At 39.3% G+C, this 24,787-nt stretch overlaps 1 protein-coding gene across 1 annotated transcript in view; it reads left to right on the forward strand.

The window, feature by feature from the left end:
* Window positions 1-9,782: 9,782 nt before the first annotated feature.
* The window catches only part of LOC121516156 (collagen alpha-1(X) chain-like), a 47,482-nt gene continuing 32,477 nt past the window's right edge, over window positions 9,783-24,787 (forward strand). Inside the window, exon 1 of the mRNA XM_041797254.1 lies at window positions 9,783-10,017. Within this exon, the coding sequence (XP_041653188.1) occupies window positions 9,783-10,017 (235 nt within the window). The remainder of the gene's footprint in view (window positions 10,018-24,787) is intronic.

Genomic DNA, 24,787 nt, shown 5'->3' on the forward strand with positions numbered 1-24,787 from the left:
ATTTTTGCATTGTTTGGCTTAGATATAATTACAAATAAACACAAGTTTAAAGTGCCCCAAAGAAACGATTTGACAGACAACCTGAGAAATCAAACTCAGTGGTGGGAAGTGAAAACCTGACTCACTAGATAGACTTTTCCACATATCCAAGACATTTATTTCACATCCTTCCAGGCAACAATCAAAAGACAGTGTTTGACAAAGGCAGAACCTTTGGAAAAACAAACTCAGAGGGTGATTGGCTAATCAGAGCAAAATAACATGATGTAGTTTTTTCTCCCTCAACACCCAACTGTGACACTTCCACTCTGTTTCTCATGGAGGGTCCATCCATTGAGTAACACCCAACCCAAATGTAAGAGTACATTGTTAAGCTCCCCAGCAGCAAGTCTGATGCTGACCCACTGTGCAGGTGTGACATCTTTCCTTGTATGTCATGGGAGATGCTCTGTGGGTTAAAGTCACCCATCAGTCAACCAATCAGTCTTTGTTTGTATAGCGCCTATTCATTACCAAAGTCTCAATACACTTCACACAGAGGGCTGTCTAGACCAATGTTTCCCAACCATTTTTTGTACATGGGTCGTGCCTTAGACTGCTAGGCCATCTGCGCAGCCAGAAGTTGGCAGATGGTTAAGGCAGAATATGATTTATACTGCCGATATGTCTGGCTAATTGCGGAAATAAAATCATGCTCAATAAAGTTTTCCATGACAATGATGGGAGTCCAGGATGATGCAGAAGGTGTGCACTACTTTAAATGAGCAAATTCCATAACCAAAGCTCAGCAGGCAGTCATGATGCCAATAAACAACTCTCCATTATCACTGGATACGTCTGGGAAATTAAACTCTTGATGAAGCTTGTAAGAAGACTAAAACACATTTTCCACCAAGAAAAGCTTTCTGTTCTTTGCTCTTCTTCTTCTTCTTCATCAGCCATCTTTCTTTACAGGCCTGCAGTACAAGTAAGCCCCACCCACAGTTACCACCTCGTTCCCCTCAAGGGACTCTGATTGGTCAGGTCATTATTGGACAGAACAATTGTTTCAGATTGAAGGTTTGCAAGATATTTCCAACCAGGGGCATAGCTAGAGATTTTGGGCCCCTAGACAGAATATTACACAGCCCCCCCTTAACTGGCTAGCCAAGCAACAAATGTTACATCATTTTTTACAAATATTTTTGCATGTTAATTTATTTTATAATTTCCCCATTTATGAGCAATATTTTTACTGTGGTTGAATTGAATTTACCATTTGGACATTTTAAAGGGAGGAGTTGAGCCCCGCCTCGATCTATTTTACTCTCTTTGATACAAATTTCAGTCTGTTGACCCATTGGCAAACATAAATAACAGCACAAGTGCTGATTACTAATGGCCAATAAGTAAATATTTATAGCAGCAAATCATATGTGCTCTTTGACACAGTGGTCCTGACTGAAATGGAGTTATAGTCATGTGTTTTTCTGTTTCCTGCATAAACAAATGTTCACTTTCATTCAGATGTGTTACCTTTTAATCCTTCATCTCATTGCTCTGCCATTGCTGTCTTCTCCAGAGCCTGTAAGCTATTTTTCCTTATCAAATCAGCTTTACTCCTGAGGAATCTAAATCTCAGTGATGTTGCTCAGCTGGAGCAACAAGCATTATCTTTACAAAATCCAAGAGATAAGAGTATGCAGGAGGAAATCTCTGAATAAAAAAATCAATGCTCCCTGCATGGACAGAGCCAGGAAAGGAGCCAGCTGCCTTTATTGTACCTCTTGGTGTAGGGAGCTCCAGTGGGTCAGACAGACTTATTCCTTATACTAATTCCCCATCACAGCATGAATGGAGATGAATCAGCGCTGCTTTGTGAATCTTAAAGAAACTCTTACAGCTCTGTGGTTTCTCCAGGAGTTTTCTGCTGGTATCAGTGGTTTTTCCTGCCTTTAAAGCTGCTCTCAAAGAGGAATGGGATACCGGTTATTATCTTGAAACATTTTTCTTATTAGATACGTTGCTCGCTTTGCGTTTTGCTTGCTCAGCTCTGTGCAATTCTTCGTGAACACTCACCTGCACTTTGAAATGATCTTTGCTCTCCGTTTTCTGCATGGCTCAACTGAAAAACCTCCCTGCACTGAGATAATTTCCTCAAAGGGTTGATTCTCTCAATTCCTCCTTACTTTATACCATAAAAGTCATCCCTCATTCATCAAAGCTCTGTTGCTTTTATTGAGACAGAGAATAGCAGTAATTCAACCTGAGTGATCCTCTAAACAAATGCAATTTCCCTCCCTCTCAGAGATACAGGTGCTGCGATTCAAGTCTGCTTCATATGTCTGTGAGCGAGCGATCAGCAGTTCCTTTGGCGGTGACTTCACACACGTTTGGCAGACGGCGCTCATGCTGCAACATAATCACTTGTTGTTTTCCAAGAGGAGCATCCACTCACATTTCTGTCCTCTGCACATCCAAATGTGTCTTAATGAAAGGCTATTAACATGTGTCACACCCAATTATGTTCAGCATCCTTGTCTCTAATTGCAATCTGCCCGGCAACACAATGCTGGGAGATGTTTCCTCTCATTTTTTCAGACCTCCCAGCTTGTGAATCACAGGTTTTTAACGCAGTTGAACAGATTTGGTTTCCTCACAGAAGACAGTGGAGTGCAAATGAAGGCTCAATCTGTGCAGCAGTGGGCTCAGATGTTCTTCAACACAGCTGGAAAATCTTTTGGTTTAAACAAAGCATGTAAACATCAAAATCTGTCACTCTTTATCTATGGTTGCATGGTTATATAATCGGCAACATAATGCAGTGTTTAGTGCATTAATACTGGTATATTTCAAATCTAAGATTAACACATTAAAAATATGTTTCCTATGTTTTCCTATAGGTCATTTGCAGATGATGTGATGGAGCTGCAGAGAATTCCTTTGGAGGGCAAGAAGTGATTTCTACATAGAAAAATGCTTCCAAAAAGGCCACATTTATGAGTATGCCAAATGTTTAAAGAGCAAAAATAAAAACATTCTTCATTCTTCAGCTACTTCTGTGTCCTGAAAGTAGGGAAATATTCAGACAAAAAAAAAAAAAAAAATTAAAGACCATGTAAAGTGAAAACGAATCTGCATTTGTGTCTGTTGTATGACAGGGTACTGTGTTATGAACCCATAGCTTATGACAAATAAATTCTCAAAAATAGTGGAAAACCAGGAAACAAGATTCAAAATAAAAAGCAACACAGAAATTAATTTCCTGATATCTCCTCCAGCTGTTTTTCTTTAGTACCACTTTCTCTGCCCTGTCCCTACTTTTTTGAGATGTGTTGCAGCCATCAAATTCAAAATGAGTTGTTATTTTTCATGAAATGGTAACATGTCTCAGTTTCAACATCTATTTTGTTGTTTCTGATCTACTGTGAATAAATTATGGGTTATTGTGATTTAAAGGTCATTACATACTGTTTTAATTTATATTTTACAAAGCACCCTAACTTTTTAAATTGGGGTTGTACATGATGAAGGCAAATATGTCCTTATTTCTATAAAACAGCAACTTCCTGATATGCTCAGGCATATGGCTTTACTAGCAGCCACTCAATTCTGATTGGCTTTTGGACCATTTTCCTTCTCTTCACTACAATAACCTGATAACTCACTGGAGGGTCAGGACCCCCTCTTTGAAAAACACAGATTTAGTGTGTATTTTGGAGGCAGTACAACAACATAAAGAAATACATTTCTGAATACAAAAACCCAAACACATCAGTCACATAAATGCAAATGTGGCCTCATATAACACTGGAGTCTCTGTACGAGTTTAAAAAAGGAATTTTAAATTACCAAAGATCTGTGATGATCAGGGAGCCTTGAAAGCAGCAGGAATCTTTTGTGTTAGCTCAAAGCAAAAACAGAATTTAACCTTCTACCTGCTAAGATTAAAGCATGATGGAAAAAAGAGTGGTTTGTGATTTCTTATAGTTGGAAAAACACAAGAAGTGGAGCCACTGAGGAGACCAAAATGGACACTTAATGATTGTGGCAGTGGAAATAAATAGATACATAAATAAGGTCTTTAAGAAACATGGCTGGAGCTCATGTTTGCAAATTATATCTTAGTTTTCCTCCTGACTGGCACGGCCAACATTTACTGCTTAAATTAACTGATTTCTACTTTAGATTTGTTTAAATTGCTTCCCTGTTGGTTGCTTTTTCTTCAAGCTTTTAACATTTTAGAGATCATTTACCAAACCAAGACTAACTCCCAAAAGTGGCCCTCCAAATGTCACATATTGTGTCTCTGTTCAACAGATAGATTCTCTGGCAAACACCAGCATCCAAAGCCATCTGGACCTTTGGACGGAGTCAGCTCCATCAGAGGAGGAGGAGGAATCAGAGTTAGAATTGATCACAAAATAAGTTTACATGCTCTGCTGCTTAAAAGTAAAGGTATTATAGATTTAAATAGAAGAAAAAATCAGCAAAAGACTCTTGGAGGATATGAGGAGAATTTTACCATTAACTTCGTGGTATTGCAGTGAAAGAAGAGTCTCATTACCGTCGTGGACATGTGGAGTTTCAAATGATAGGACTTAAGGTGCAAAAAGTGTTGGGTGTTTTTAGTGGAGCAGAGCAAAGAGACATGGGAACTACAGGTACCATCTGCCTTTGCATACCCATCATCCTTAGCGGACCACTTACCAGTTTGATCTACATCAAAAAAACGTCGCTGCTACAAGTGGTGAGGGAGAACAGAGGGACTAACGCTTCGAAATTCAGATGCTCCAACAACTTTTAAATCTGATGTGTGGAAGTATTTTGGTTTCCTGGTATCAAGAAATGAGAAAAAAAAAGTGACGTACAAACACAAAACAATATGCAGACAGTGTCAGACTACATGTTCATGATAGATACTGGATCACTTATTCAAAGACTTGATAAAAATTTTAAGTTAATACACTCAAAAATATCATTCTTCTCCCCTCTTTTAAGTCAGATTTAGATCAAATCAGTCAAAAGTTAAAGGGAAGGGGCTCCAGTTATCTAGTGAGGTGGGCTCTATGATTATGAACTGCAGCTTTGGATTAAGATAGATGGATTAACTAAAATAAATCAGTCCTCCATCTCTGCAGAAACTTCTCCAGCCTTGCTCCCTCCCATACTCATCGCCTGTTTGTGCCTTCCTGTGAAACTTTACATCGCATACGAAGACCTGGAACAGAGTAGAAGTGAAACCTCGCCAACGCAGCAGCTCCAAATAGCAGGCGTCAGATTCCCGAAGGCGCCCCTGCCATCTGCATTTCAACACCCACCAGGAGCACAACACACTTGCTAACGGAGGTGGGGGTTAATTAATGGATCCCTCACATGCAAACAGCAAGCATATGCATTAATCATCCCATCTATATTTAATATTCAGAATGTTTTTCTCAATGTGTGGAGCAGCTCTACTGCTGTGACTTCTTCCACCTTAAAGATCCCATCAGGCGCCGAGGTCGACCCTGAAAACTGTTGGATTCTTCTCTGCTCTTTATCAGAGCGATAAAAAAACGGTGAGCACATGGAAAGACAGATGTGTTTCACTCCAGTGCTACTGTGTTTAGCCAAGTTGGCAGTCACTTAAGGCCCCATGCCTCCCACCCTGTCAGCTCATCCACCATCTTTCCCTCAGATTTTTTGGATGACCCGATCCGCAGACAGATGGATCCGACCAGGCTCCCATGCTCCCTCCCTGGAGTGAGAACAAGCAGCCAAACCCACAGAAAAGTTCCTCTGAACTTGATTACAGCTTTTATAGGAGGGGACTCTGTCAGCACCAAGCTGCTGACTCACTAAACACAGACTGCCCTCTGCTGAAGCAGTGAGCTCTGTCTTTTTCATTATCTTTATATGTAGATGACTGATGAGTGTACTGATGGTGCACTTTTAACTGTTTAGTCTTAGTGTTTTAGTGAAGATTGGGGGAAAATGTGAAAAGTCAGGAGCTATGTTTACATGGAATAACTATGGAGATCAATAGACCCAGCAGACTTTTCCCACAGTAAAATTAAACATTTAAAGGGGACACATTACGCAAAATACATTTTTTCTAGCTTTTCTAACCAAAAATATGTGACCCTGGCCTGTCCACAAAATCCATTCCCTCCCCTTCTCTTTTTCTCCACCTTTCAGAAATTGTGTGCTGAAAGAAGTCATTCTCAGATTTTCCCCTCATGATGTCATGTGGGGAGTTAGCCCCACCCCCAGGTTTGGCTGGCCCTCCCCTCTTGGAAGGAAGTTCCGCCCTCAGCTGGGAGAAGGATTGGGAGAGCCACATCCATTAAGCCACATCCATTTCCTGAGAGGGGTGTGGTCAGTGGCAGAGTCAGACAGCTCATTAACATTTAAAGACACAGACACAGAAACAGCTCGTTCTGAGCAGGGCTGAAACAGAGGGGTTTTTAAACATGCAAAAGTCCAATACTGGAGTGTTTTTTCAGAAACAAACTTCACAGGCATGTTTTGGGGACCTCTGAGACCAATATAAACTTGTCTTAAAAGGGCGAACTTTAAATTTCCCTAGTGCATTACGTTAAATATGACCCAAGCTGACCAGCTACTTTAATACTAATGACTATAAAACATTTGATTCAGTGCAAAAGCATTTGAAACTGAGGAGAAAAAAACCAAAGTGCAAGGGTGTGTACATATTTATTTGCAAGGATGAAGGAACCCACAATCCAATGCAATTTTTTCAAATTATTGTTATTGATAGTCTTTCAAGCTTTTAGACGAGTATGTACCTTGTTCCAACACTAATCTTTATTGTAGTGTTTGCATTTTACATGATAATGTAACTTGTCTTAGTTTGCAAGTACTTCATGTAATGTTTGCATGTATTGATGTCATCAAAAGTCGTCAGACTTTGTTTGTGGGTGTGGCAGACATTTCCATAGTTGCCGGAGACTCCACCAAATAAGTAAGGCTATAATGACCTTTGACTTGTAAAATCTAATCAGTTATTCCAGAGTCCAGGTGAAAATTAGTGCAATATGTAAAAAAGAACCCCTCACCTCAAGCTAAACCAGACTCATGTTGAACAGTTGCTGCCAAAGCTGGAAGATACAGGAAGCTAAAGTGAAATGCAAAATCTACTAGTTTTACGGCTCTCCTGGTCATAAATGTATCTATGTACTGTATGTCAGTAATGATGGTAACATTATATGAAGAATTAGCTGTAATAGCCACGATTGCTATGAGTGAACGAGTTGTGTTTTATCATGTTTTCAGAAATGGCAGAGCCTATGGACTTTCAGGTTTTCAGCAGGTATGGGACCAAAAGGAGCAACTGCTAATCTAGACTGACACCTGGAGGACCACAAGCTATCTTTTGGTGTTCGTACTGGTGTTTCCATGCGGTTACCACATGAACCCGAACTTCAAAATTTAACAATTCCATTTGAACACCACAAACACAGATGTTCTTGAGATTTCAGAAACACGTCTATGTTTTCCACACTTTGAATATCATTTTAGATAATCTGACTATAGAGAAAATGGAGGGTAATATCTTGGTTTAAAGTCTTGTTTACAGGTTTGAATGGCAGCAGGAGACAGAGAAAGGTAGATGTGACAAGTTCCTCCAGGATTTAAGTGTAGTCTGTAGTCTATAATATCCACATACAGAGCAGAGAAGCACACATGATGATGAGAGATTCAGCTCCTTCAGGTGCTTTACATTACAGAGAGAAGGTCACCGCTGCTTCACACAGTCTGTTGAAGCCTGTATTTTTCTTGTCAAATTATCATCTCAGTTCTTCTCTTGTCATAATAACAGCAGCATTGTTCTGCTTCAGCAGCCGTGAATGTGATAGTCTGATTGCAGAGCGACCTGACCTCATGGATTATTGCATGTATTGCACATGCATCATGTCTGCCATTGTGCTCTTTTTCATGCTATGCTGTAATTGATGCGTTGGCATGAACATGGGTTCTCATATGGATGCATAACGAAAGCCCTCTTAAAGTTTGAAATGAATTTACAGGATGAACTTTGATGAAAACACCAAATAAATTATCATTCTGTCTCCAACTTTGCCATAAGATATAAACTGTTAGCTATTCTGGCATTTCCTCCTGAATGCTGATCAAACATATTATTTGAAATGTAATGTTCACTGAAAAGCAGAGCATGCATAATCAATATAAATGTGAAAAATCTAGTACCAGCTGCTGCTTGAAAACCTTGATTAACAGTAATATCGGGGTGCCAATTTTCAAATTCCCCTCAAAACTAATCACATGCTGAAACAATTTTTACTTGAAATTTTAAGAGCTCAGAATTACTGAACAGATTTATAAGGCACAGACACAATAGAGAGGAGCAATCCAATGTTTTTTGTGCAGGGAGGAGTTGAAAAAAGAAGAATTTTCAGTAGATTTTTCCCAGTGGGACAATGCTGTGCATGACAGAGCAGTTATATTCAAATGAAATGTATGATGCATGAGCATGCACATCTTAACTGAATTGCATCAAGTTTGAATTTCTGAATGGAATACATTTAAAGACCCTGTAAAGTTAAAATACAAAGTTTTGTCTTAACACTAAAGATAAGTTGGAATATGTTTGCTGTAAACATGTGAAAACACTGAGATTTACATGAGACTGAGTCCTGGATTCAGACAGTTTTCACCTCTTTCCTGGCTTGGTTTCATGTGGGCGGGGCCAATATGTGGGCACGGTGGGGAATGACCCCGTCCCTTTAACACTACAATATAAAATCACAGAGCAGTTAATCTCAGTACTGTCTGCTGTTAGCTGATGTCACCGCCGTTATTGAAAATTAACAGTCAGTTAAACGTTGTTTCTTTTGTTCATTGTGAGGTTAATTTGCCTAATCTATCAGCCACAGTGGTCTATGGATCATTTAAAGCATCATAACAGAGATTTGAGACAGAAAACTGACTTTTTCTCTTCTCTGGTACAGAGCCAGGCAGCTTGTTTTTATGTTTTTTGTCCAAAACATAGATTTCTGTTCTTGACTGGATCGTTAAAGGAGACATTTTTTACCCCTTTTTCCTTTTAAGGATGTCATTTTGGGACACCTTTAGAATAGTAATTTATGATGTGCAGCTCAAAAAACTCCTCACTTATCTTACACTGGCGATAGGAAAACCCCTATTTTCAGCAGATCTCGCCTACTGCTGAAAACGCTCTGTTACAGTCCTGTCTCTTTAAGACTCAGAGATGTCCGTGACCTTACCGTTCTCTGATTGGCCAGCTTGGTCAAAGCTTCCTGGGGGCTGAACAATGGGCCGAACTGTTATCTCAGCCCATTGATCACCGAGTTTTGCTTAGTTTACTCATTGGGCTTTTAATCAGCACAGGTCAAAACTTAGTAATGTAAAGGTACTAAACGTTTCACGGCACAGTTTTGGGTAAAAGGGTGGATAGTTATGAAAACAACTGATGACAAAGTTTAGCACACATTAGCTTCCCCACTGACCCATGGCTTGTTTTAAAGTAATGTTATAAAGTGACTTACAGCTTGTGGTTCTAGGCCTACCTGGGCGATCTTTACAGAGGGAACAGCTCCATGTTTTAGCAGCAGATTAGAAGTAAATCCAGCGTCTTACTGTCCTTTATTGATGAAACAATCGTCGGTGAAGTGACGAGCGCAGAGAAAAAAGTTCGCAGGCGGTCGGCTCGATGAGACAAACAATTCCCACTGCTTTCTGCTGCTTTCGTCCTTCAGGAGCGCATACAGAGTAGATTTATCGTCACAACCAAAAAAACACGAATAAGTTTAGAAGACATGCTGACCGGAATAAATCCACACGAGAGCAAGAATCCAAACAACAGCAGCGGTGTATACAGCGCCGGGGAGGGGGCGTGGCTGAGAATGAGCTGCCGGGAGGGCAGGTCTGAGAGCCTCCTGTGGGAGGAGTGGAGGGGAGTCATCTATGCTCAGAGCCGTTCAATGGGGAAGCTGGAAAACGAGCTGACGTCAGCTTGTATCGAGTCTCGCAATGAGCTGTTCAGGGAGGCCGGTAATCTCGTTTGCAGGGTTTATGGGAAGACGCGTGTCTCTTGATAAATGATATCGGTATGGTTTAGAAAGGAACCTCAACATTGTAGCATTGTATGCAAGTGTTAAAATATGACTTAGTATAATATGTCTCCTAAACAATTATTTACCTTTGCCTAACAGTAGTAATACCAACAGGACCTTCAATAGGATGTCAGCGTAACATTACATTGCCTAGTTTAGCTAGATAACTAGGAGTTTACTCTGCCAGTTTCAGCAGAGATTTCTATATTTGGTTTGGTTCTATCAGGGCTTGGTTGGTATTTATACTATCTGGATTTGTTTGAAAATTGTTTAAAGGATTTGACGGCAACTTTGCCAACATGTTAGCGAGCTAATACTAGCTAATTAGCTTCAAACACTTCCTCAAGGTCCACAAAGTTATTTAGGAAATATAAATTCCACCAAAGGCTGCATGGCGGTGCAGGGGTTAGCGCTGTTACCCCAAAGCAAGAAGGTTCCCGGTTCGCTTCCCGGTCAGGGCCTTTCTGTGCTGAGTTTGCATGTTCTCCCCTGTGCATGCCTGGGTTCTCTCCGGGTACTCCGGCTTCCTCCCACCACCAAAAATCATGCTCATTAGGTTAATTGGTGGCTCTGATTGGCCGTAGGTGTGAATGTGAGCGTGCCTGGTTTACTGTCTCTATATGTCAGCCCTGTGATTGACCGGCAACCACTCCAAGGGTGTACTCTGCCTCTCACCCAACTACAGCCCCCTCCCCCTGTAAGCAGTATAGAAAATGGATGGATGGAAATTCAACCAAATTTTTTAAAGGAAATCACGTCAGTATTTGTAAATATTTCACTCAAAACCAGAGAGGTCCATGGAGGCACTTGTGGGAAGGTCATGACTTTTGAAGAGAATGTGGCTAAAAAATAATAAATAAGACTGACACTGGTTCAAATTAGTGTTGGTGTTGACTCCTGATGTATTATTTATGTGATTTTTTAAATGCAAAGTATAAAATGTGAATCACTGGGGGTGGCATCCCTTCAATAACTGAGAACAAAATGGTTGTTACATATTTTATAACAGACCTAGATACCATGAGTAATGGCAATAAAAATCCCCAGAGTCTAACAGTGAGCAGTGGTACCTAATGGTTTCATATAGAACATTATAATGCAGGGAAACACTTCCAGAACAGCGCTGTTATGTTTACTGTCAAAAGAAGAGACATTAAGAGGATTTAAGGATTATTTCCAGTACATGCTGTGACACCAGTCCTTTACATATGATTTAAGTTGCGGGAAATACATCAAGTTTAGTCATAATTGCCTGGAAAAGTCGATGCACCACATGCGAGTCTCTATCTTAGAAAAACACCATTAATTCACAGCGCTCGCTCCCCGAGGATTTCATTGTGGGGAGCTGACTACCGACAAATGAGATGAAGTGAGCTGATCACAATTCGCTGCTGCCTGTTTAGTTTTGCTTTTTTAACACGAGGAACCTGTAAATGTTTGTGAGGCATGCCAGTTTATTTCCTATACTTTTATTGTATTTCATTGTGTTTTATTTTCCTCCCGCATAACAAATGCAAATATGGTTGATGCATGCATGAGTGTTCTGCTGCAGCTAGTATTACTGCAGCCCAGAATGCACCCCTATAAAACATGTTTGTATTTTCTTTCCATGTTTTCTCCTCTTAGATTTAGATCCTGCAGTTATTTAAGCGCACTGCCGGTCTAAGCACATGTCTACCATGTCTAAATATAGCATAAAAGCTGGTACTTTGAGCTTTTTATCACAAAAATATGCTGAACCCCCACGCAGGATCCATAATTGTGCTATAAAATCATGTGCATGTGTTTATGTATGCATCGCCACAATAGTGTAAATACATACAAATCTTCATGATGAAGAAAAAAAATCCTTCCTTCCTGCACATGGAGATTAATTTTCCTTTTCTCTTTCTATCTAACATGATTTATTGAACATGTTTCCAGTTCCTCACTCTTAAAGATCTAAGTCATAAACAGCACATAACACCTCTTTACAAACCCATTCACACGAGAAGGCGGTGATTCAGATATATGGCACTATTCATCATCCTGCTTGTTCTGCTCAGTCCCATATTACTCATTAAGGTAAAAGGAACCGAATGTCTTTCTTGGCTTTGTGAATTGTCTGCAGAGAGAGAGCCCATCCTCTCCACTCATGGGTTTATCAAGGACTCTATTTTCAAAAGCAAGGGCCTAAGTGTTTATGCCAGGGGTCATCGAGAACATTCGCACAAGGGCCAGATTTAGTCCCGACAGAAAATCTGGGGGCCGGACTTTCAAATACACAAAAATTAAGGCAATATTTTGGGTCTGATTGAAATATTATTGTAGTAGTATTTGTATTTCCTTTCAAAATGCAGGACATTTTAAGGAATTACCAGTGAGCTCTATCCCTGTTATCTATACTGCAGCAGGCCACAAGGAGCCTGACAACAGAACCAGCCGGACCCCTGAAAATCCAAGAGAATGGGCCCTCAACAGTTGTGATTTAGTACTAGCATTAACTCAATTTTGACACTTTTGCCCCTTTTTGCCTCATTAACCACATTTTTTTGCAAGATTTAAAAATCATTTTGAAACCAATTTTCTTGCATGTTTCATCCCCTTTGTGCCAATTTGATCCATTTTTGCCACTTTTCTTCTATTTTTGCCACTTTATACCCCTTTTTAAACAGTTTTTCAACAATTTTTGCAACTTTAAAACCAATTTTTTGCCAATTTAAACACATTTTTGCTACTTTTTGCCTCTGTTACACATTTTTGGCCATTCTTTAACCCATTTAAACCACTTTTCCTGTATGTTTTATCCCCTTTGTGCCACTCTTTATCCATTTTGCCACTTTTCTTCTATTTTTTGCCACTTTATACCCCTTTTCATTACTTTTTTTGCATTATTTTTTGTCATTTGTAACCAGTTTTTGATACTCTTTGCCCCTTTTTTCTCTTTTACCAATTTTGCCACATTTTAACCTCTTTTCGCCTCTTTTTCTGCATTTTTTCCCCCTTTTGCCACTCCAAAACCCATTTTGCCACTTATCACCTATTCACCTAACCCCTTTTCACCATTTTATCTGGTCATTTTTTGACACTTCTGCCAACCTTAACCCTTTTTTAAATATCTACTAATAATGATTGTAAATTTCAGAAAAAAACAGATCAAATGTGAAGTCATTCTAAAGTTATTTCAATATTAATTGTTTGTGGGATTGATTTAACAGATGCAGGCATTTAAAGCCAAATGATACTCTTACAACCACAACATCTTCTTTTCCGAATGTAATGATATTCTGGGGGCCAGACAGGAAGCTTTGGGGGGCCTGAAATGGCCCCCAGGCCACCAGTTGATGATCAGTGGTTTATGCTTTCAGACCGTTTAGTATTATGTTATATTAATAAGTATTCAACCACCTGACTTCCACTCCAGCAGGGACTAGAATGACACTGTACTCAAATGCATGTTCTTTAATATGGAGGTGGCCCCCCTTTTTCAGCTTAACAGCCTCCATTCTTCTTGGAAGGATTTCCACAACATTTTGGAGTCTTTCTGTGGGAATTAAGGCCCATTCAATCTTCTGAGCATCTATGACAGGGGTGTCAAACTCAATCACAGCAGGGTCAGATTCTGAATTTAGGTCTAAGCTGAGAGCCTAACAGGGTCAACATACCATGAACTGTCATTTGCACCTGTAAAAAAAAAAATGGGGAAAACTGAGCACTCATGATAAATGGTTTTCAGATTTAAAAAAAAGTCAAAATTACATGTTTAACGGCTTAAAATCTGAGATGAAATTCAAATTTATTTGTTCAAAAGGTCAAAACACAAAATTCAAAGTCAAAATAATGATTTAATAGGGCAAATATATGAGATAGAATATCAAAGTTTTGAGTTTTATGAGTGAAAATATTACATAAAATTCAAAACCATGAGTTTAAAAGGTAAAAACACAAGTTAAAATTTTGAATTGTGAGACTAAAAGGTCAAAATGTAGGATTTAGAAGTCAAAGTTAGGAGTTGAAAAGGTCAACAGGTGAAATCAAATTTGAAACAGTGAGTTGTAAAGGTCCAAATATGACTTTAAATTCACAGCTGTGAGAGAAGAGCCTCTTTGGACTGATAAATCACTGAAACTTCAGTCATTTTCTTAATATTCAGACTAAATTTAGTCTCATCTATATAAAAACTTTGGTGTATCTTCTTTTTATCCCTCCAGAGAGCAGATTAAGGCTGATTTCCTCTGTATTTGTGCTCTTTAAGAACTTCAGTTAGCTCATGCATGTGTACTTGTGTATATTTTTGTGTATGCTTATGTAAGAGAGTGTGTGGGCGAGCCAAAGTAGAACCAACAGAGTGTATCCCGTCATTGTTTCACACCACAGAGGTGAGCTGACCTTCTGCAAGCTAATTAGGGTTTGCAAGAGCAGAGATAATGAGAGGGAAGCACACCACATGTGAAAAATACATGACTCTCTCATTTACTGCCAAATTAGCTGCCTGCATGGTGTGAAACTCGAGACAACAACCAGGAAAGGTCAAAAAAGAGACACAGGGAGACGGATATCCTCAGGTTTTCCACCAACGCCCGATTCCTCCTAAGATGGCCAATAATTCATTTACCTGTGGGGCCTAATTAGTCATCAGTGAGGAGTGTGGGGAGAGGGCGGGAGGGGCACGTTCCTGGATGTTTTTACTCCTCTGCTCTCTCCCCTGGAGCTGGACGATCACATCCTCACCAGCGGCAGCACTCATTACAGCCCCGGCTCTGCTCTAGGACAAGAGCGGTGACAGGATTCACATCCTCCAGAGGTGAGGAAGAAGAAAGGGTCCATTGTCATTTATTCACAGAAGTCATTATCCTGCCCCACAGAGCTGTCCGTAGGTTCGCTCTGAGGTCTGAGGGACTGTAGGACATGTTCTTGATGAAAGTGTGAAGCTGAAAGAGGAAAAATGTTCACTCAGGGTAGGCAGAGTTCATTTCCAAATAAGATATCCATCTTCTTAACCTTTATTCATGTGTCAGAATCACTTCATGAAACTGAAATAGGCAGGTTAAATTTATAAGGAAGTTTCTAATTATCACTGAGCAACTAGAGCTATTGATGGAAATAATAAACATTTTCTACCCATAAATGGTGTGAAAGTATAAATCACTCTACCAGGGTTAATCATCAAGATGCGTGGTCAAACAGACATTGATCACTATTGGACAAGTTTCATTGAACATGCAAGATCTGTAGATTGGATTAAAGCTGCTATACACCAATTGAAAAACAATCAGCAGCAGTTGATACTCTGGTGTCTGAGGCTGAGAGTAGTTCTGCTGTGTGCAGTGCCGTGTAATTATACTGGCTAGTGAATCAAAAGCTAGTCCCTATAAAGTACATCAGCACTGTGGATCAATTAAAACCTCAAAACCTTTTACAGTTGGCCTAAATAACTCAGTCATCTTCCTCTACCTCTCAGAGTAGCACTGGAAAATTCCCTGAAGTCCTGTTAGTATAAATACTAGGGGTGTCAACGACTAAGGATTTTCATAGTCAAATCTGATTCGTCAGATTTTGCCTTTAGTCGACTAATAGTCAAACAGTGTTTCCGCTAGACTTTTTTGTCCCGGTCAAAATGACGGGCAGTCCTCAAGAATTCTGGCCATTTAGAACAACTACCTGACATTTGCTTTAACATTATTTTGCTGCATTAACAACAGCAAAATGCATAAATCTCTCTTATTTTTTTGTATGTGGTTTAAAATATCAAAAACGAAAGCTGTGTGCTTTTCCTTACATACGCAGTCAGTTACACAATGTACGCCCATGTTAAACTCATAAACAATAACAGTTAGCCTCACATCAGCACCATTAGCCTGATAGCACATTGGCTGCTACCATAAATTTGCAGCTTACAACAGCCAAATACCATCCTCCACAGACAAAAATAAAGTATCCAAACACATAACAAAAGTGCTCTGTTAACTGGACACTGTGTTAGAACTCTACATTTCAAATGAAAAATTAGCCTTACCATCAGTTGCTAATAGCAGTCCTCATGACAACAGCTGAAACCTCTTCTAAAACTGTAAATCCAACAGTCCTGGTTTATTTGGACTAGTCCTGAAAAGACAAAAGCTCCACAGCAGATAGTCTGGTCCAGTCCAGTCTGGCGTAGGCCTCTATCTCTGCTGCTGCATCAGTGTTTGCGACGCTCAGCTATAGTTCCCTTCGTTTCAGCCTCTTCAGTACTCGCAGCGAAGACACAAAATCCCTCCATACCGCTGATGATATTAAGCCTTTGATTAACCAGGAAAACCTCACTTAGATTAAAATTCTGCTTTACGAGAAAGCTCTGGTCAAACTTTCCCTCTTTCCCTGCAGAGTCCCCAGCGGTACTGAGGACAGGCAGAGAAATAATTTTGCTTTGACGTCATCGTGCATACATAATTAGTCATGTGCTTGCCGTCTGAGGAGATAAACAACCCCAGCACGGCAGGACAGTGGGAGGAGTCTGATTCAACTATGAGGTTCATAGTCAAATCAGACTCCTCCGAATCGAATCGTCGAATCCACTATTCCAGGTCACCCCTAATAGATACCAACCAAATACCATGACCAGTGTTGTCCCAAAGTGCAGTTCACCCATTCATACCATTAGGGTGACTTAAACCTTGATGATCAACCCAAAATATGAGTACAAAGACTCATAATGCTTGACATCACAGCATTATGGGTGGGCCTTATGGGCCTGGGTCCACCCACTTGTCCATTTGGCCCACCCTAAAAGTAATAATAGTAGTGTTGTACTCAAGACTTCACCATCCTAGACAAAGACTTGCCTAAAATCAGAGTGCACCGAGACAAAGATGAGACCAAGACTTTTGCGAGTCAAGACCGCAAGTCATGACTGAGACAAGACCAGGACCATAGAAATAAACTTTAAAAAAAACCATGACAAGGTTGAATAGTTAAAGAGCATTCTCTCTTTAGTTTTAGTTTTCTATTTAGTAAATCTGACAGATAAAAACAAGGTGTCTGCATCTCTTTCAAATCACAACATGCAAAAATCTCAAATCTTAACACATATGTTCAACTAACTTCTTGTAAAAAATAAATCCTTGTATGTATTTAAAAGCCACTGACAAGTCCAGAATTATTTTAAATATCTGAAAATTATATTTTTATCTAGATTTGTCAGGTAAATGAGGCCTAAAGTAAGTGTTCAGAGGGATTTCTGTCTAGAAAAAGATGGTCTGAGCAGGTGTAGCTATTTGTTGTATTAGCAAGTGCTTCTTCTTATCAAATTAATAAAGTCAAGAACAGCAGATCAGTGCTGGTCTTTACCGGTCTTGATGGAAAATCCCGAGCCTGAGACTTAGACAAGAATGAGTAAAAATGTTCTAGAGTCCGAGACAAAACCAAGACATTTAAGACCGTTCTTGAGTACTACAACACTAAATAATAGACTAATGGACAATCCCAGCTGTCATTGGGCGAGAGGTGATGCACTTCCTGGACTGGTCACCAGTCAATTACAGAACTGACAGGTAGAGAAAAACAACCAGACATGCTCACATTCAAGCCCATGGGCAATTTAGAGTCATTAATTGACCTAACGAGCAGGTTTGGTGTGTGGGATGAAACTGGAGTACCCAGAGAGAACCCATGCAGACAGGAAGAACCGGCAAATTCCTCACAGAAAGGTGTTCAACAGGGATTCAATCAAGGAAGTGTCTAATTATGAGGCAACAGCACTAACCACTGCACCACCATGCTGCCCTGTACAATACAATAATCAGCAGCTGAGCTGGCTTTATGATTAGAGACTAATTGCTTTTTTATGTAATAGACTATTTGCACTGCAGCCTATTGAATGGGCTTAAAAATGTTTTAAGCCTGTGTTGAATAATCCCCATAAATCATCACATGCTCAATTCAGCTGCTCTTACTTGTTGTTACTTCTCTGTTGAACAAAGTGAGTAAAAGCATGTTACTGAATGTATGAAGATGACTTTGGTGCTTGTTTTATCAGGTTACACTGCCCCCTGTAGGTGGTCTCAGTACACTATAAAGCTAAGTAGACTAACCCACAAATAGACCATCTACCAGAACTGAACATGACTCACAGTGGTGACAACAGCCAAGCAACTTTATTGAGGCCTCCCAGTCAAAAAGGATATAGTCACTGCAAGCTTCTACCAGGTCATTGTGATGACTTGGTGCTCGCTTGTCATCCTCTGGAGATGTTTTCCACTAACAGCAGAGTTGTATCGTATTAAACATCGCTGTAGCCTCTCAGAGGAAATCTCTCTCCTCTGTCACAAGATTAGATTTAGTTGCAGTGATTACTCAGAGCTCAGTGCTCAACCTGTAGGTGAGAATTATATCTGTGCATATCTTTGCATATTTAAGCCTGAATATTTTACTGCAGAACATTAATATCACTGAATATTTTTTGCCCTCTGTGATTTTCTCAGTGCCACCTCGCTCTTGTTCCTGTGAGGTTTGCTGAAAGGGAGAAACCTTCCTGGACACATCATGCACAGACTTCATTTGTCAGTCCTTGTATTTTTTCATCCCTTAATGACCAATCTGGTATATTGCAAGAATGAATTTATTAAACATGATACTTATTAAACACCAGCAACATTTAAGGCAGAACTTCAGCGTCTCATCTCTGCAGAAAGGAAAACGTAGAGATGAAATAAATATCTGTTCAAAGCCTCACCAACTTATTTCTGTTACTTTCCAGTAACAATGAAAGTATTTAACCCATGTGCTCTCCTGTAATCTCCACTAGTCCTAAGGGTTAAAAGTACTCACCCTCACTAAACTCCTTAAATAAAGCAGCTGTACTGAATTTGAATCTACCATATGAGGGCACAATGTCTTATTCATCACAAACTTTGTTAATATCTGAGTTTTTCCTCTTTACAGTGTAGAAATGCTGCACTAAATCAGTGTATACAGCTTGTTTTTCTGCTCTATTTTATTGTCGATAAGGTTGCTGGATTAATACATTGCTATAAAACAGTGTTTGTTAACAAGAGATGCATTCATGGTTTACCAGTATACATACTGTAGTGATGTTTCTTTCTCTTATGGATGGTATCTTCTTCAATGTTCAGTAAATAAACATTTAATCACAATAAAACACAATACTTGATGCACGAAAACATGAAGAACATTTCTATCAAGGAGGATCATTTTTGACCCAAAGACGGCACAAAGGAGCTGTCTTTGGGTCAGTACCTCTTAAGAATTTGTAAAAGTCTCTGCTTATGGTGCCAGACATGATTTGATATCCTGCTGTGATTTTTTAAGCTTAACTCCCATCCTAGCTTGTGCTAATGGTAATTTATAAAGCATAAAGGATCACCTGATCAGGAGCCAAATCTTTAAATAAATCTGTATTTAGAGGTGAAAATCTTTCTAGCAGTCTAAATCCAGAATTCAGTCACATGTAGATCTCGGTGTTTTCACATGTTTACAGCAACCATATTATAACATATCTACTGCAGTGTATTAAGACAAAAAATTTAGATTTCACTTTATGGGGTCGTTAATTAGTCCAGTTTGAGCAGCCATTGTCTTTTGATATTTACAATCCAAGAAGGCTGTTCCAAATGAAAAAAAATACCTTTGCCCATCTGTTTCATAAGAGAAGTCCTTAGGATGATAATCCTCGCTAACCCAGCTCAGACTACACATGAAGCTAGATTTGTCATGACTGCATTGTTATAACTCATTGTCAAATGTCAGGCCTGAATATGAGCATTGCACAGACACGGTACCGTTGAAGACCATCATGTATCTGAGCTGAAGGTCTAGTGGGTTGTGCAGATACTTTTTTTTTTTTTTTTTTTGCAAGTAGGACAGTGTGTAGGAGTTTTCTTTTAATTGGCTGAAATTAGAGCTGTCTCACATTGTGTACAGACATTTTCTCACTGCCCTTGCAAAATTAATTAAACCTACAACGTACCCTTCATACAGGCCTCTAAATATAAAATTAAAAATGCTCTTTTGTGGAAATATCAGATTTGAAAAGAAAGCAGCATGCAGAACAGCAAAGCAGAAACCTCTGCAAAGTTCAAAAGCGGTAGATCCTCAAGTCTTTGCCTTTCAACAGTAGAAAGTAACTAATTACATTAACACAAATTACTGTAATTGAGTAGTTTTTTGGTGGCAGTTGTACTTTTTAAGTACATTTTGAAATCCTAATTTTACTTCTACTTAAGTCAGTTTTAACCGGGGTAACTAGCTTTTGATTTGGAACAATATTGTATTTTTTCTTTCTCTGTTGACAACAGAGGAAATCCTGGGGAGTATTTTTTCTCTCTGTTACTTATATTTTAACCCATAAATAGTGGAATTTACTCCTTTTTGAGTGTATTTATTACCAGCCACCCCTATTGTTGCATTAAAAACACAGATGACATTCTGCTGGAGTAAAACTTTAACCACATCAACTTAGATTTCAACTCAGCTGCCATCACTCATGGACCGTCCCAGCTGCAGCTCATTAGCTGTCCCAGCTGAAGATAATCCTTGGCACTCACGATCTCCTCACCTGTGATGAGCTTTCAGACACCTGTGTACTACAGCTTCTAGTCAGGTAACCTGGCTCCTCTTCAACCTTTGAATCTAGGGAATTTCAGAGGTTTTTGCCTTGTCTAACTCCATTTTGTCCTCTTTTTAGCAGTGTCTCAGTCTCTGCCAGGGATTCTGCCAACCACAGCCAGTACATTTACTGTTGTTTGCTTTATTGTTATTGTGAAATAAATTTATCTAACCTAACTACCTCGTCTTGTGCTCTGCTCCTGGGTCCTTATCGTATGTTCATCACAAGTGTTTCTTTAATATTAGAACATCAAAAAAATGTCTTTCATTGTTTCACCATTTATTGGTGGAATGATCTATTTAGAGTAAAATGTAGCTCTACAGAGGAACATCAGTCTATTCAGAGTAAGACACGGCTCGACAGCAAGCATTACCCATTTCTATTTGAAGAAGATATAGTTCTATAATGAGTGTGAGACATTTCTATAAGGACTGAAAAACAGCTCTATACAGTATGGAAAACAGCTCTTAAAGGGTTAAATAAAACACTGTGATGAGTAAAAACAGCTCTGTAATCAGTAACCTTTGTTCTGTATTACTCTGTTCTGAGCACACTCGCCTTTTTATCATCATAGAGTACATACTTATCTTCAGAGTTAAATTGAAACATCTCAATGGTAAAAACAACTCTGAAAACACTGATCTAAGCTCTCAAATTTAGGGGTAAGTATGGGTGGAGTTGCCTTTGGGAAGAGTGTTTAGCTGTATCTTAGATGATTTTACATGTGTTTTTTATGGTATTAGTAGTTTTTGGATGTTGCCTGTTGATCACTGCTGGGTTTTCTTTGCTCATATTCCTGGTGGATTGATGTTGTTTCTGACCTGAGACACATTCGCACCATGAATGAAGTTATCCACTGAGTTAGAGCTACCGCCTGTGACTTAAGGTGTTCTTAAGGGAAACTTAGCGTGTATCCTTTATCACTATGGGCATAGCACAGGGGGAAAGAGTGTACTGGTTACCTGGGGCCGGACTAGGGATGGGCCCTTGATAATCCTGCAATGAAAAGTGTGTTTTAGTTCAATAATGTCATTATTGAATCAAAAGCAACTAAATGAGTCAGTCAATGGACTGAAATTTGTATCAAATAGAGTAAAACAAAATACTGGAGGCCTCCCAAATGGTGTAGTCTAACACTGCGAAATAATGCAAGTAAATTTAATCTAAAAATAGTAAAACTACTGCTCATAAATGGGGAATAAATTAAAATGCATAGACCAGTGATACTCAAAGTGCGGCTCTCTTAAGGCTTATTTTAGAAAAATCTTTCCGAAATCCTCTATAAAGATGAAAACTGTCAGCAGCTGCAATACGTCGTATCAATAAATCTAAGTCCACACAAAGAGGACAGACTTTAACTGCCAAACTCAAATGAAAACTTGTTTATTATTAACGTCAGATGCACGCTGGACGCACTGAGGTGTGCTGTCTTGTGTTCAAGGTGAAGCTTCTAATGTCTGCGTTTTAACACATTTCTTCAGTCACTTCCTGCCAGTGCTCTCCCATACTCATATTTGATGATGATTTTTGCAACGTGCTTGCATTTTTGCAACGAGCCAAACACACATGTATCACATTTTGAAATAATGTAAAATTGAGCAAAACTTGTCCAAACATGGGTGTTTTATTTGATCTTAAATGTACTAATAATAAATATTGTCAAAAGGGCAGAAACAGAAAAATGAAAGCAACAAACTGGCATGACAGAATGATTTGTGAGGGGGAGCTGCAGATGTGAGGCAGGGCCAGTTTTAGCCATTTGGAGGCCCAGAGCAAAGACCAATATGGGGACCCACCCCTTTAGCTAAAAGCAATAATAATGAGAGGAAAAAATAGAAAGCATAACTTTCAGTCAACAGAGTCACATAACTACAACAGTAAATGTCCAAAATATGAAATATTGATACCCAAACAGACACCCATGATTCATCAGCTCTTTGAGAAGCTTCTCATAGCTCTAAGTTGGCACATTCTATTTTAGAAAGATTTTAGTCCAGGTGGAACTTACATAAGTTAAAACATATGCTTATCAGTACTGAGTTTGATAACACAATTAATTTCTCTCCGTGTTAAACTAAATTACAGAGACGTGACTTTACCTGCTTGGAGAGCTATTTTCTTGTTTTTCTTGCCAGTAGGAAAGATCATATTTTCCCATACATTAACAGTGGAGCAAACCCACATCATATTTAACTTAAATGTAACTTTATTCAAATTAACATATTAATGAGGTTAACAGGGTGCAAAAAAAAAAAAAAAAAAAAAAAAAAACCCAACCTGCATTATCACTTCCTATGCTTAACCCATTAAAGCCTGAAAACACAAATTATTGCCAGAAAGTTCTCATTTTTTGGAACTGAAATTTATATTTCACTTTCTAACATAATCCAAAAAATTATACATTTATATAAAAAATTTAAGATAAATATATATATATATATATATATATATATATTTATCTCATTTGATACATTAGGTGTGCTTGGTAACATAATCCACTTGAGGGCATTTTTATCATTTATTAGATTGTATTCAGAAGGTTTTTTTTTGTCATTTATGATCATATTGATTAGATAGAGGTATCATAAAAGTATGTATTAAATATGATACAACAGGCTTTAAGGGGTTAAAGTCAAGGCAAAATATTGCTTCGATGTAAAATTTTACTGCCATATGGCCGTTAATTGAAAGTGAAAAAATTGACTTGTCAGCTGTCAAAATAGTTACTACTTGCACCCCTAGAGTTTATGGCTTGCTTTAAAAGAAAATATGAAAGGTGAACAAATTCTAGCTGTTTGTCAGGAGGCTCCACCTCTTTGCTTGTTTCTTCACTGATCAAAGTTTGAATTTTAAACAGTCTAAATTCCTGCCCTGCCATGCCAGCTTACCCAGCAAAATTCTTTATCTTAATTTCAATAATTTTTTTTGTGCAAACAAACTAAACCACACCTGTGACAAATTTGCAATCTCAATCCCTGATCTCTTCTGTCTAACACATTTCACTTAAAAATTAGCAGCTTATTTATGCAGCTCGTATGCTATATACTGCCAGAGGTGGGGCATATGTCTAAATAAATCTCATGTTGCTGGAAACACAAAGGCTGAGCTGTTTAGTAGTCTATATTTGGACAGTCCTGCTCAAAAACACTCTCCCATACTGACATAAACAACATGAGAAGAGCCACATGGGCCTGTGTATCAGGAGACATCACTGCAGAGCACAATAACCTATTTATACGGCGAGGGGGCTGTGTGAAAAACGCTGCTGCTGGCTGTCACAAGGGGCCTGGATGCAAAGCGGCGATTGCCACACTGCTAATCAGCCACTATAGAGGAACATAGCAAGGAACAACTTAAACATCAGTGCTCCATAAATCAGCCGCTCACACATCCTCCTCCAGCTCGCACGTTTACCGAGCAGCTAAAGGTTGGCCTCCAGCTCTCCTGCGGCTGCTTCGACTTGTTCAAGAGAAGAAGAAACCTCCTGATTCTTCACGAAAGCCAGAACAGAACACAGCAGGGCTGTGAATATTCCCTTTGATCCCTCCGGCCTGGCACGGGTTGACTGAGATCCAAGCAGGCATTAGACGACAAAGGGATCTGAGTGAGGACGAGCCACAGTCATGGTGAGCTCTGAGGAGGCCAGCTGAGCACGCCATCTGGCCTTCCTGGGAATGCTTGCGCTTCTTGAAAAAGCACTCGAGGGCTGAAGGAAGCGAGGATTTAGTACATGACAAAGGCTGCTGCTCAGCTGTGGAGGGGTGACTGGAACCTGCATTTAGCAAAAACCCCTGGTTTAACAATAATTCAGGTGTGGAGAATGTCAAAAAAATCTGGTTTTGGTGGGGAATATATCTATTACTACCATGAAACAAAGAAATTTATCAGTCATTCAGTCTTTCTGCATCAACAAGTCAAAACATCCTTACTCTACTCCTGCTGTAAGTCCCAGATCTCAAAGCACAAGGCCAGAGTAACCCCCAAATCCCCCATGGTCTGTGTTTGCAGCAAAGCCCAGAGCAGATGAAACACTAGTTCACTGGAATAAAGAGAAAAACATCCACAATACTCTGCCTGTCCAAAGTTTTTTCACTGTGCATTTGCTTTCTATTGTGACATAATG

The sequence above is a fragment of the Cheilinus undulatus genome, linkage group 10 (assembly GCF_018320785.1).
Source record: "Cheilinus undulatus linkage group 10, ASM1832078v1, whole genome shotgun sequence".
NCBI classification, from domain to species: Eukaryota; Metazoa; Chordata; class Actinopteri; order Labriformes; family Labridae; genus Cheilinus; species Cheilinus undulatus.